This window comes from Eptesicus fuscus, chromosome 4, assembly GCF_027574615.1.
Source record: "Eptesicus fuscus isolate TK198812 chromosome 4, DD_ASM_mEF_20220401, whole genome shotgun sequence".
Lineage (NCBI taxonomy): Eukaryota > Metazoa > Chordata > Mammalia > Chiroptera > Vespertilionidae > Eptesicus > Eptesicus fuscus.
Genome location: NC_072476.1, coordinates 57,866,077 through 57,878,572, shown reverse-complemented (window position 1 = coordinate 57,878,572; position 12,496 = coordinate 57,866,077). Strand labels below are relative to the sequence as shown.

The window sequence follows — 12,496 nt, the reverse complement described above, 5'->3', positions numbered from 1 at the left end:
ACACACACACACACACTTCCTACCCACCCATGACTTAGTTAAGAGGTAGAGAAAATATCAATGTTGAGAGGAAATTGAGGTAAAAAATAATTGATGCCTTTTCCCTCTACTGCCTTAAAGAACATTTGCTCATAAAAGAGGCCATATATTCTTGAAATATTAATTGCAATATTGACTATAGATTTTGCTCCTAAAAGGTGTTTTCTAAAATTAAATTTTTATAGCTTTCTCTTTTTATAGAAATGAGTTCATTATATGTTTTGATGAATATCAAATATGTTAAAAATTATTTGACACCTTTTATTTATTTTTTGTTTATTTATTTTTAATTTTTATTATTAAATTTATTGGGGTGACATTGGTTGACATAATCATATAGGTTTCAGGTTTAAATACGCTTTTATTTATTTCAGAGAGAGAAAGGGAGAGAGAGAAATAGAAACATCAATGATGAGAGAGAAATATTGATTGGCTGCCTCCTGCCTCCTACTGGGGATTGAGCCCGCAAACCAGGCATGTGCCCTGACCAGGAATTGAACCATGACCTCCTCAACCAGTGAGCCACACCAGCCAAGCAGACACCTTTAATTTTTGAAGTTTTCAGTATACTAACATAAACTACAGCATGAGTGTCTATAAATAAATTATTTTCTTAGCAGTAGTGCATCCATGGTATTTTCAGAGTCCAGAACTTTTTGAAAAAACAATGGTTAAATGTCAATAGGGTACTTCAACTGCAACTAAAACTGTATTGATAGAATATAGTCTACTTGACATGGGTACTGATTATTTTTAGTGCAACTACAAGACACTGTGTCAATGTTAAGATATTCTTGATGTTTTTAGAAAGTCTGCTATGTATACTGCAAGGATCATAAAGTATTTGAGAAGGAAGCAAATCCCACTTCTGGGGTAGAAGCCATAATGATCAAGTATGGTTGTTCTTATGTTTTAGATCTAATTGCTATCCCTGACTTTGGATCCGGAGCCATGGAAAATTGGGGCCTCATCACATACAGAGAGACATCACTACTCTTTGATCCAAAGACCTCTTCTGCTTTTGATAAACTATGGGTCACCAGAGTCATAGCCCATGAATTAGCACACCAGGTACTTGGTACTCATGACATTTTCTTAGTATCAGTTCAAAAGAGCATTATACAGGACACCACCAATCTTCCTAAAACAACATAAAATTGTATTATTTTATCTCTAGAGGGGACCTTATGGATTACCAAACTAGACACAATATGTCAAGTAACAGAGGGCTACAGCTCTAGACTATGGGACTCATATAGGAATTTTTATCATGAGAGAAGTGATCACTTTATTTTTCCAAAACCCTTCAGGGTAGACCCTTCAAATGTCATTTAGTAGTGAAGGGTGGCAACTATGCAAATTCATAAAACACAGAATTGGAAACCCTACAAAAAAGATTTCTATTAAATATATTTTTTTTCTTATAGCCCTAGTACTGTGATATTCCAAAATCAAGCTTCTTGAAATTATTGTGAGGATTAGAGATGTCTGTGCCTGTCATATAGTAGGCCTTCAATTAGTGTAAGTTATTAATGATGATAATGCCCACTACTACTGCTACCATTTCTTGCAGAGTAAGATTTCCAAGGCCCACTTATTGACACTGTCTTACACACAAATATGGAGCCAAAAAACTAATACTATAGATATCAGAGACCATTTCTACTCTATTTATTTCTGAAAATCCCCGGTAGCACAGTGAATTATTTAGAGCCCTAGAAATTCTCTGTCACCATGTATGTAAATATCATGACAATATAGAACCTGATAATTTCTCTTCTTTTTAATTTTTAAGTTTACCTTTTGTCATCATCATAATAATGTCTTAATTTGTGTGTTGTTGTTTTTTAAGCAGTGAACTAAATACCCAATTACGTAAGAGCCATGCTCTGCACTGCACTATGTGGGCAGCTTTCTCGGATTCAGGATCTCCCCACTGGCCCATCATAGGGATTTTGGATATTAGTCACTTGTAGCTCTAAAGCACTTAACTGAGCCTAGGGATTCCTAATCTTTCTACCCAGTGTTCATAGAAAAATGGTCGGAGAACTCTAGCTCTTCAGCTCCACGCTCCCTCTGAGTTTTTCTTTAATAGCTTCTCCTTTGTGGAAATGCAGAGTGTATGGATGGCTAAAGCAGCAGGCTGCACTAGAATTTTTTGCCTTGTCCATTTTGTCTCCATATGACCGTGTCACTCCTCTGTGTAAAACCCTGGCAAAGACTCCCAGTGCCAACTGGGTGAGTCAAGGGTCCCCAGAATGGCATACAAGGTCCCCATGATAGCCCCTCTCCACCTCTCCAGCTTCATCTCTGACTGACACACTAAGCTTTAGCCATCCCAGACCACTGCCGTTTCCTGAACATGCTAGGTTGTGTTGCTGCTCTATGATTTTGCTCCTGCTGATCTGCCCAGAGCACACACCACTCCCAACATACCCAAGACCACTTGCAAGACTCAGGAAATGAATCATTTCCGAACTAATCTACAAACTCTCCAAGCAGAACTGATTCTTTCCTGCTGGAACCCTCTGTCCCTTGCACAGACATTGATCATGGCACCCATAATGCTTTATTGCATTTATCTGTCTGCTGGTTGCCCTCCATCATTTGTACTGAGACAGAGGCTGTATTATATGCATTCACATTTCTAACATATGGCTTGGTACCAGGAACATAGGTTCTCAATAGATACTCGTTGAATGAATGAAGAAGCAAACCACTCTTGCCAACTAAAAAAAGTGGCCAGAATCAGCTCAACCTGCATTTCTCATATTCATTACTTCTACAATTGAGGAAACACCACCTGTCCCTTCTCACAAATGTCCTTGGGAAGATTGGTGCCCACTTGCAAAATGATCTGAGGGTCATCAAAAAAGGAATAGAGCTCAAACATTTTCTAAAAGCTACAGATGTAGCTGTTCTTCTCTATAACTGTAACAACGCTCTTCTGGATCTTAAAATCTTTTAGTTTCCTATCCTCCTGGAGACTGCAATCCTAACATAGATAAACTAGATGCACTGTAATGGGTATATAGGCTAAATAAATAAATAAAATATAAAAGGACACAAAAATAGTAATATGTAAAACTACAGATCGAATATAGGTCAATGGTAGAATTTTATTTAGATTATCCTTATCCATCCTTTTTATTTTATGTACATAGTTAAAATCTTAGACCTTTATTCACTTTAGTGGCCACGTTAATCCCTGGAAATGTCAGGGCAGAGGTTAACACCAAATATGCTCATCAGTAATACTAAGTAACAATTTGAATGTCCTAAATGAACTCTTGGAATTCTCTTAAGTACCTACTAGTAAAATAAAGAGGTAACTTAACCAAGGATATTTTGGCTTATATTTTTCCTTAGACCTCACCATATATCAAAGATAAACTGAGATTATAGTTGTTGTGCAAGACACAAACAACGCCCCCCCCCCCCCAAAAAAAATGTTTTATTTTCTTCCAGAATAGTAAATCTAATATTAGGAAGTATTCAAAGGATAGAATGAAAATTGGAGAGCTGGAGGCAATGGGAACACAAAAGAAAAGAAAAGTGAAGCAAGCAAAAATGTGGTAGTGAGACAAAAAGGCAGGGAACTCAGTTGAATAACACTGGTGAATCGCAAGAACTTTCAAAACATGCAAAACATGACTATTTAGTCAGGGGCACTGACCTCTTCTCCCTTAGATTATCAAATTAAAAAGTGACGACAACCAATACAATAGCCGTCAGGTCTGAATGAATCAAAATTATACCTATTCTTTGTCAGATTGGCAAAAAATATATTTTGTGTGTGCCACAGAATTTTAATTATTTTATATGCACCATGAGATGCAAAAGGTAGAAGGAAATTGTCCAGAGAGAAAAGGGTAGCAAAGATAGAGGAAAGGCCTTATTTACTAAAAGAAGGAAATTGGCATCCATTCTATTTTTTTGCCAGAGTTAACAGTTACCTGTATTTTTTTGACTTTGAATAACATGGAGTTTTTACCTCCTAGTGGTTTGGCAACCTGGTTACCATGGAATGGTGGAATGACATTTGGCTCAATGAGGGTTTTGCAAAGTACATGGAACTTATCTCTGTTAATGCTACATATCCAGAGCTACAATTCGTAAGTTCACAGTTTTGTACGTCATGCCATGTGCCCTAAGCAATCGTCGATTTACTGTTAAAATTTTTGTGAATGCTAAAGAGAAAAACAATATAGCATGGTGTTTTTTAGCCTATGATGTTTTGTTTGATATACAAAGCAAACTGTATTAGTTTGCTAGGCGTGCCATGATAAAATACCAGACTGGGTGGCTTAAACAACAGCAATTTACTTTCTCATAGTTCTGGAGGCTAGAAGTTTGAGATCAATGTCTCGGCGGGTTTGGTTTTCTCTGAGACCTCTCTCCTTGGCTTACAGAGGCCTCCTTTTGCTGGATCTTCACATCGTCTTTCCTCTAGTGTTTCTCTGTGTGTCCAAATTTCCTCTTCTTATAAGGACACAAGTCATATTTGATTATGGCCCACCCTACAGCTTCATTTTAATTTTGTCCCCTCTGTTAAGGCCCTATTTCCAAACACAGTCACATACTGGGGACTAGGGCTTCAACTTAGGAATTGGAGAGGGGCATAATATTCAGCCCAAAACATAAATTCCCCAACCAAAAAAATTTTGGACAGAGAACTCCAATAGTACAAATACTCATGTGTATATGTGGAGTGAGAGGAAGAAATTTCACTGCTCATATACAGTGATATAAGATAAGACAATGCCCATGGCTATAGGTTCCGTGCAGAGTTCTTAGCATGTAACCTGAATTAGGCATGATTGGGGGCACGATCCTCTAGAATTTACAAAGGGCCTATTATTCACTTCCCAAAAATATATAAAAAGGTTTCTTCAATGCTCTCCCTTCAGGAAGACCGCCCTTGCCTTTCCCTTTCCCTTCCCCCTCCCTGCCCCAGGCGTGTTACCGTTCGCTTCCTCACTCCCAAGCTCCAAGGGCCCTTCTAGGAATTACTTTGTCTACCTCTGTAATTTACCCAATAAATGTCCTCTTACAAAAAAAAAAAAAAGATTTCTTCAAAATTGTCTTTTTATAGACACAGGAGTTCTAAATACCACATCAAGCTGGTTAATAATTAGCTCTTTGGAGTAGGCATTGGTTTAGTATGATATACAGAGACATGGATTCAAAGTCAGTGTCTTATTGCTATGTGATGAATACATGTTTTAGTCCCAAAGCTTCACATAGTCTCACTTATAAAATGCATGTAGTGTATCTCCCAAGCAGGGTGTTGAAAGGATGGCAGATGATGGATGTAAGTTCCTGGCACGTAGCAAGTGTTCACTAATGGGAACCATTAGTTTTAGTTCTGTATCCAAAGGCTTGGTAGCTGGTAAACATTCATGACATATCTGAGGGGATGTTGGATTTATACATTTATGAGTAGAGAACTGTTGAAAGGGAAGTATATAGGGGGAAAGAAACTTATAATCAAGTGTCAGAAATATTAATTGAATATTTACTTCTAAGAATATCTTACTAAACCTAGTATGTTTTCTATTGCTTTGAGAATGTCAAATTGAAATTGAAAAAAAATTGTTCTCTTCTGTTTAGGATGACTATTTTTTGGAAGTGTGTTTTGAAGTAATTAAAAGAGATTCACTAAATTCATCCCATCCTATCTCCAATCAAGCAAAAACTCCTACTCAAATACAGGAAATGTTTGATACAATTTCCTACAACAAGGTAGTAAATGCTGTGGGCAGTGGAAACTCTGTTTTCAGGAGAACTATAAGGCGGCCTATAAAATTAACAGCTTAAGTTGGTGCTGCCGGGTTACTGCACCTGTTTTACTTTTTATTTTATTTGCTGTTCATTTTTCAGACATTATGTGAGTTCTGTAAAATGAAGCTTCCTTTAAAAAGATGTCACACTAAAAACATATATCAGCCAAAACCGGTTTGGCTCAGTGGATAGAGCGTCGGCCTGCGGACTCAAGGGTCCCAGGTTCGATTCCGGTCAAGGGCATGTACCTTGGCTGCGGGCACATCCCCAGTAGGGGGTGTGTAAGAGGCAGCTGATCGATGTTTCTAACTCTCTATCCTCTCTCTTCCTCTCTGTAAAAAATCAATAAAATATATATTTAAAAAAACAAAACAAAAAACAAACAAACAAAAAAAACATATATCATACTCTTTTCCTTTATATATTCTTTTCTCTTTCTCTCTTTAGGGAGCTTGTATTTTAAATATGCTCAAGGATTTCCTGAGTGAGGAGAAATTTCGGAAAGGGATTATTCACTACTTAAAGAAGTTCAGCTATCGAAATGCTAAGAATGATGATTTGTGGAGAAGCATGTCAAATGTAAGTCAAATGTTGGGTTACAGCAGGCTGTTAAGCCTGTAAGCCGAGAGGCTAATTATGAAGGTTATAAATAGTTATATTGTCAGTCAACAGTTACTTATTCCACTTGCCACACTACCGGGGTCCTTAGAAGACAGCACTTTTCCTTTTTCCTCTGGCTCCATACTGAACTGGGGTGCCACACTGGGTTAGCCATAGGGGTTTGGCACTTGACCTCCTTCTCTTTGGTTTCCCTGCTGTGGTTAACCATACACTTTTATCCTCCCGTTTTCCAAAATATGTAATGACTTTGTAATTCCTATTAAATAATACCTAATCTTCTCTGCCCAAATTTTAAGGTTGAACTCTACGTGTTCAATCTGTCTTTAGTGTGTGTAGTAGTGTGGGGGAAATTAAAGGAGAAATTTGGCCAAGAATAAGAGGATATATAAAAGCCAATTGTGAATACTGCTATGTTAATTTTTGTCTCATTATGCTTATAATCATATCAGGAAGGGAAGGTAGGCATTCTTACCCCATTTGTACAGTTAGGAAAACTAATACTAAGGGGAAGATTTGCTTAAGATCATATACCAAGTGAATGATGGAGTCAGTGCTTAAAATCTGTTTTCTGACTCTGCATCTAGTATTCATTCTTTCCATTACATCACAGTTTCTTCCCAGTTATCAGTAAAGTCTCCCACTTAACCTTCTCTTAAAGGACCTATATTCTAGTTGACCCCCTTCTGATGCCAAATGAAACTGTGGTATTCAAATGATAAGTTCCTGAAAATAACTTACTCAGCATTATGTCACATAACGTCAGTTCTAATCCATGTCATAGCAACTTGGAAATCACAAGAATTCTCTGATGTTATTTTTTGTAAAGTGATTTAATAGCACTTGAGAGCCTTAGACAGTGTATATGTCATTTTTCCCACCTACAGTTGTCCTTAGAGCATTAAATCCTGGTTTCAAGGGTTGATTGCCAAGCTGGTGATTTTCTTAGGTCTCATATCAATTCTGAATTCAAAATTTATTGTCCATTCATTATATGTATGCTACTATGGTAGTCATTGGAAATAGCCAGGTAAGGAAAGGTGTTTTCCCCAATGCCAAAGAATTTATGATGTGACAGGAGAAAGTTAATACTAGACACAGTTGCCTAAATGTTAAATAAGGGCATGAGTAACATGCAGAATAAACGGATAAACTAGGACCTTTCCCAGGGGAAAGGAAACAAATGAAAGAAAAATCCAACAAATTGATTCAAACCTAAAACAGTTATCCCACTATGGTGAACTTCTTTAGCAAACTTTAAGTATATAGTTGAAAATTTAATTCATCTGGACATGATAAGGAATATAGCAATTTATGAACTAACTTTGTGTATTTCCTATGGTCACTGCGAAGATGCCTTTTATTCATTTCATGAGTTGCTATGTTCATTATCAAATGTCTGGGTGAATTAAATTGTCATATAGCTATGCTGGTAAATGTCTGCATTCGTGTCTAATATGCATATTCGGTCAACTGGCAGTGCCCAAATGGCAGTGCTCTTTATTCTTGCTTTATAGGGTTGTTTAGAAGGTGATTTTACATCTGGTGGATTTTGTTATTCCGATTCCAAGAGGACAAGCAGCACAGTAAGTATAAAGAGATCTACAGAGCAGACGAGATCTGGCCCATCACCTGGCGGGCGTGAGTGTGCAGAGAGCCCAGCGGTCCCTTTAAATAACTGGAGAGGAAGAGAGCCTCCAGGATTTCCCTTGACACAAAGCCGACTGAAGGGGGAATGTTCAGGCCATTTAGGGGGATGGTGCTGTTACTACTACATTTTTGTTGTTATAATTCAGCTTTCCCACAGGCCCACGGCTGCCTAAAAATATCTCAGCTTTAAATTCCGCTGAGCGCTTACCGAGTCGCTGGCATCTTCTGGGCTCTGAAAACTGCCAAGCGGGATGTGCTAGGTTTGGGAGTGGAGCAAATGGCTTTTGGCTTTCTTGAGGCCTTGTCTCTTCGTTTACTTCTGGGGAGTTATTGGAGCACTTTAGGAGAGAGAGAGAGAAAAGTCATCAAAAACAACAACAACAAAGCAAACTCTTTTTTTTAACCGTCATGGTAATCCCATAAATTATGGATTCTAAAGGAAGATTCTGGATCATCCAGTTTTCAGAAAGCCATGCTAAGAAGCTAGAGGTTTTGTTCTCCATTGAATATACCTCTGTTGATACACGGTTCTGTTGGAACATTTAAAGCTTCCCTTAAAGGAAGCCCTTTCTCTCCTAGGCCACCCACCCTGGGTTCCACCGCTACCAAAATGGAGAGGTGTCTCTTTTCGTGTTGTTTTGAAAGGGAGCAGGAGGAAGGCTCCAACCTCAAACCCTTCCTCTTGGCTTTCCCCGCCATGTGTGTGCTAACCCTCAAGCTCCCACTCCCATCCCTCCCTCAGGTACCTTGCTCTGCCCAGAAGCAGCCCCAGTCCGCCCTCCTCCCCCAGCCTGGTTTCTGGCATCCCAGGGGCCCTAAGTTTCTCATCTCTCTCTGTTTTCTCTCCTCTGTGTTGACTTAACCACAGTCACTTGTCCTTTCAGCTCACCTTTCAGGGGGAAGATGTGGAGGTCAAAGAGATGATGGCTACGTGGACTCTGCAGAAAGGAATCCCCCTCGTGGTGGTTGAGCGAGAAGGACGTTCGCTGAGACTGCGACAGGAGCGCTTCCTGAGCGGGGTGTTCAAAGAGGACCCTGCATGGAGGGCCCTGCAGGAAAGGTGGCTGCTTGTCTTCTGTCGGTCCCATGTACCTCAGCTCAGTTTGCTCGATGTGGTATTAACTTCCTTTCAGCTTCTCTGGCGACCGCGGGCTGCTATCTCGCACAGGGATCCAAGGCCTAAGCTAGCCTTGATCACATTTAAAGAGCTGCAGGTGGCCCAGGCTGTGTTGTTCACCGTTGCCTTCCTCGTGCTTCTGCAGCCACCTTTAGAAGCTCAGTTCTGATGCAGAGGTGGTCGATTATATTTCCATTATAACATCTCCTGACTCTTTTCAATACTAGATTTCTGGGCCTTACTAAGTTGCGTGACTGGCCTATACCTAGGAAGTGTTATTACAGCTATACAAATCACCGGAAAAGATATTCCCCCTGTGGTTAATTAAATGCTAAGACCTCCTGTTGCCTTTTTATTTTCAGTAATAGACGGTAACTGTTATGTCTTAAAACATATGCTGTCCTTGGTGATAATTAAAGCAAATCCAATTAACCACCCTGCCTTGTTCACCAGCCTATCCTGAGAAAACACAACACTGTCCTCTGATCTATTAGCCTATTAACAAGAGGAATTAGGTTCGTTTAAAATGAAACAATCCAAGTGATTCTGTACTGCCTCTTATGGTTATTATTTCTTTTTTCTAAAGATCTAGCTGTCGAATAACAATTCTAGAATTTTTCTTGAGAATCAGAAGCAAATTCAAGGTCTTTAGCATATACCAGGTGGAATATGCACATAGAAAGCGAATATTTTCTCCTTTTGTTTCATCAGTTACCTATTCCCAACCCAACAGCAACGTTTATGCTACTTCTCTGAGACACAGTTTTCTGTTTTTCTGTATGTTCTTCTGAAGTCTGAACCTCACAGAGCTTAGATAATTTGTAACTTGGCAACACAGCCTGGAAATTTTTATGTTTGATACATCGTTGGGAAAGGACTCACAATTTTGTAACTTATCAAAATGTCACGAGAAAGTTCAATAGTATGGATGATCCAGAATTACAAAGATCTACAATGACCTGTATTTTTCCTCTTCTTATGGCAGCTTTTCTATTACTGTTTTAAAATTATTGTTCTCTGATTCATGCCTATTCAAACTTATGAAATGCTAATCTCCCTCTTTTTATTCCAAGATATGTTTATCTGGAAACATCCCTTTCTTCCAGAGCTAAGATTTCATCCAGGAATCATTCCATTAAGTCTTGGCAATATCTATGTGTCCATTTTTACCCTTTTTTGTGTAAATATTTCAATTGCTTTGTTAATTATCTGTATTCTTTGTGGGTTAGCAGGTAGATAATTCCTTTCTGACCCTTTCCTAGATGGAGTCTGTGTATATTGTGTCCTTTAACTTTATATATTTTGAGGACTCTCTCCTTTCCATTGTATACCTGTTAGTGCTTTTCAAACCCATAATTTCACGTGTGCTGGATTACTATGGTTAATATGGCTTAATGTGTGAAAGAAGTAAATTCTGGAAGTTTCTAGAAAGTCAGTGAGGAAAAAAATAGCCAGTTTCTGTTATTTAACATAGTAGGACCATTGGTAAGTAACTGAGGCTTCTATCCATGCTGCTTTTCTGCTCTCTGGACTTGCTGACCTGCAGTTCCTAAACTGTTGGCCACTTACAGTCACTTAGCAGATGGGCGGTTGGATGTGGTTAGCTTTGTTGAGCAAAAGGATAAGTGGAAGGTCATACTGGAATAAGATCTAGACTTCTTAAGGCTTCTCAGTTATTTGCATTAGTATCAGGCTGTCTGAGGTTTTAAAAATATGAAAGGAAGATTGGATTTTTTTTTCTTTTTTATAGAAAACAAAAAATAGCAGAACTTATTATGGTATGAGATTTATACAGCAAATGGCACAGGTAATTGTGACAGAATTCAACTAGTTATATGTTGCTACACCTTCAGTTCTTTTTCTTGGAAGAATCATTGCATGCCCAAGGGTCTGCTAGTCTTAGCCAATAAAATTTATAAGGCCCCTGATAATGTAAAGAATGGGCGGTTAGGTGCCTTTTACAGCTTATCTGAATCTGACAATGTGAAAATTGAAATAGTCATTTATTTAATTTGTAACGGTCTTTACTTTCTAACGTAGGTACCTTTGGCACATCCCATTGACCTACTCCACGAGTTCCTCTAATGTGATTCACAGACACATTTTAAAATCAAAGACAGGTAATGAACTGATTAGCCAAACACATGTTTCAATTCTGAAATTAAATATGTTCTGAACTATTTGGAGGAAAGGTACTACTAATAAAAATTTAAGTTTGGGGAATTTCTCATTTATCCATATACTAGTTACAGAAAGAACATCGTGTGCTTTTAGCATTCAGAAATAAGTTGTATTTATATTAAGAAATGATGGCATCCTGTCTTGCCTTTTAATACCTAAATCCAGCTGTGAAACCATGAGGCAAACGTGTAGTAGAAAAAAGCATACACTTAGGAATTTATTGTCTGTGGATTCATATCATCATTGTCATCTATTAGATGTGTGGCCTTAAGAAAAATGTTTAACTCTTCCTGAGCTTCAATTTTTTCATCTTATTTTAAATGAGGACTAGCCCTCACAGTTATTAAGATAATATGATAATGCTATTTTATCACCAAGTATAATGTCTGTCATATTAAAAACACTTAATATTTCAATTTTTCCTTAAACACTTCACAGAAATTTGAGAGTTTCCATCATAACATCATATTCAACCTGGAGTCCTTATTTCACGCCAAATAAGGACTAAACTAGTGGATCAACTATTTACATATACATATTTCAATGGCTAGTAACTAAACCTGGAGACATGGCCACCAATAAATCAAGCCAAATTCCAGTCATGCTCATCATCTGGCTCTTTGGGCCCTTGCATGCCTCTTAGACCTGCATCGACTGTTTTTGAGAACAAATTTAGCAGTCCTTTTCATATGAATTAATTTATTTATTAATTTAATAAGACCATTATTTCCAGCAGAAACCATCCAGTAGACTATGAAAATCAATATCATCATGACTCTTCCAAAACTTTGTCTTCTTATTGATTTATTAATAATAGTATAGAAACCAACAGTTTTGGAGATGTTCCTGGGGTGTATGCTGATAATGAAATGCCTATGCCAATTTCCTCCTCTCAGATATTCTGGATTTACCTGAAAATACCCACTGGGTGAAATTCAATGTGAACTCAAATGGCTACTATATTGTTCACTATGAGGGGCATGGATGGGACCAACTCATTCAACAGCTGAATCAGAACCACACACTTCTCAGACCTAAGGACAGAACAGGTCTGATCCACGATGCATTTCAGCTAGTAAGGTAATGTAAAATTTTATCTGATTTCAC

General features: G+C 38.1%; 1 protein-coding gene across 1 annotated transcript in view; it reads left to right on the top strand.

The window, feature by feature from the left end:
• Window positions 1-12,496, top strand: part of ERAP2 (endoplasmic reticulum aminopeptidase 2) — a 39,436-nt gene that overhangs the window by 14,461 nt on the left and 12,479 nt on the right. The window contains 8 exon segments of the mRNA XM_054714288.1: window positions 956-1,110; window positions 4,041-4,154; window positions 5,653-5,784; window positions 6,271-6,402; window positions 7,959-8,027; window positions 8,976-9,151; window positions 11,249-11,328; window positions 12,286-12,469. Coding sequence (XP_054570263.1) covers window positions 956-1,110; window positions 4,041-4,154; window positions 5,653-5,784; window positions 6,271-6,402; window positions 7,959-8,027; window positions 8,976-9,151; window positions 11,249-11,328; window positions 12,286-12,469 — 1,042 coding nt within the window.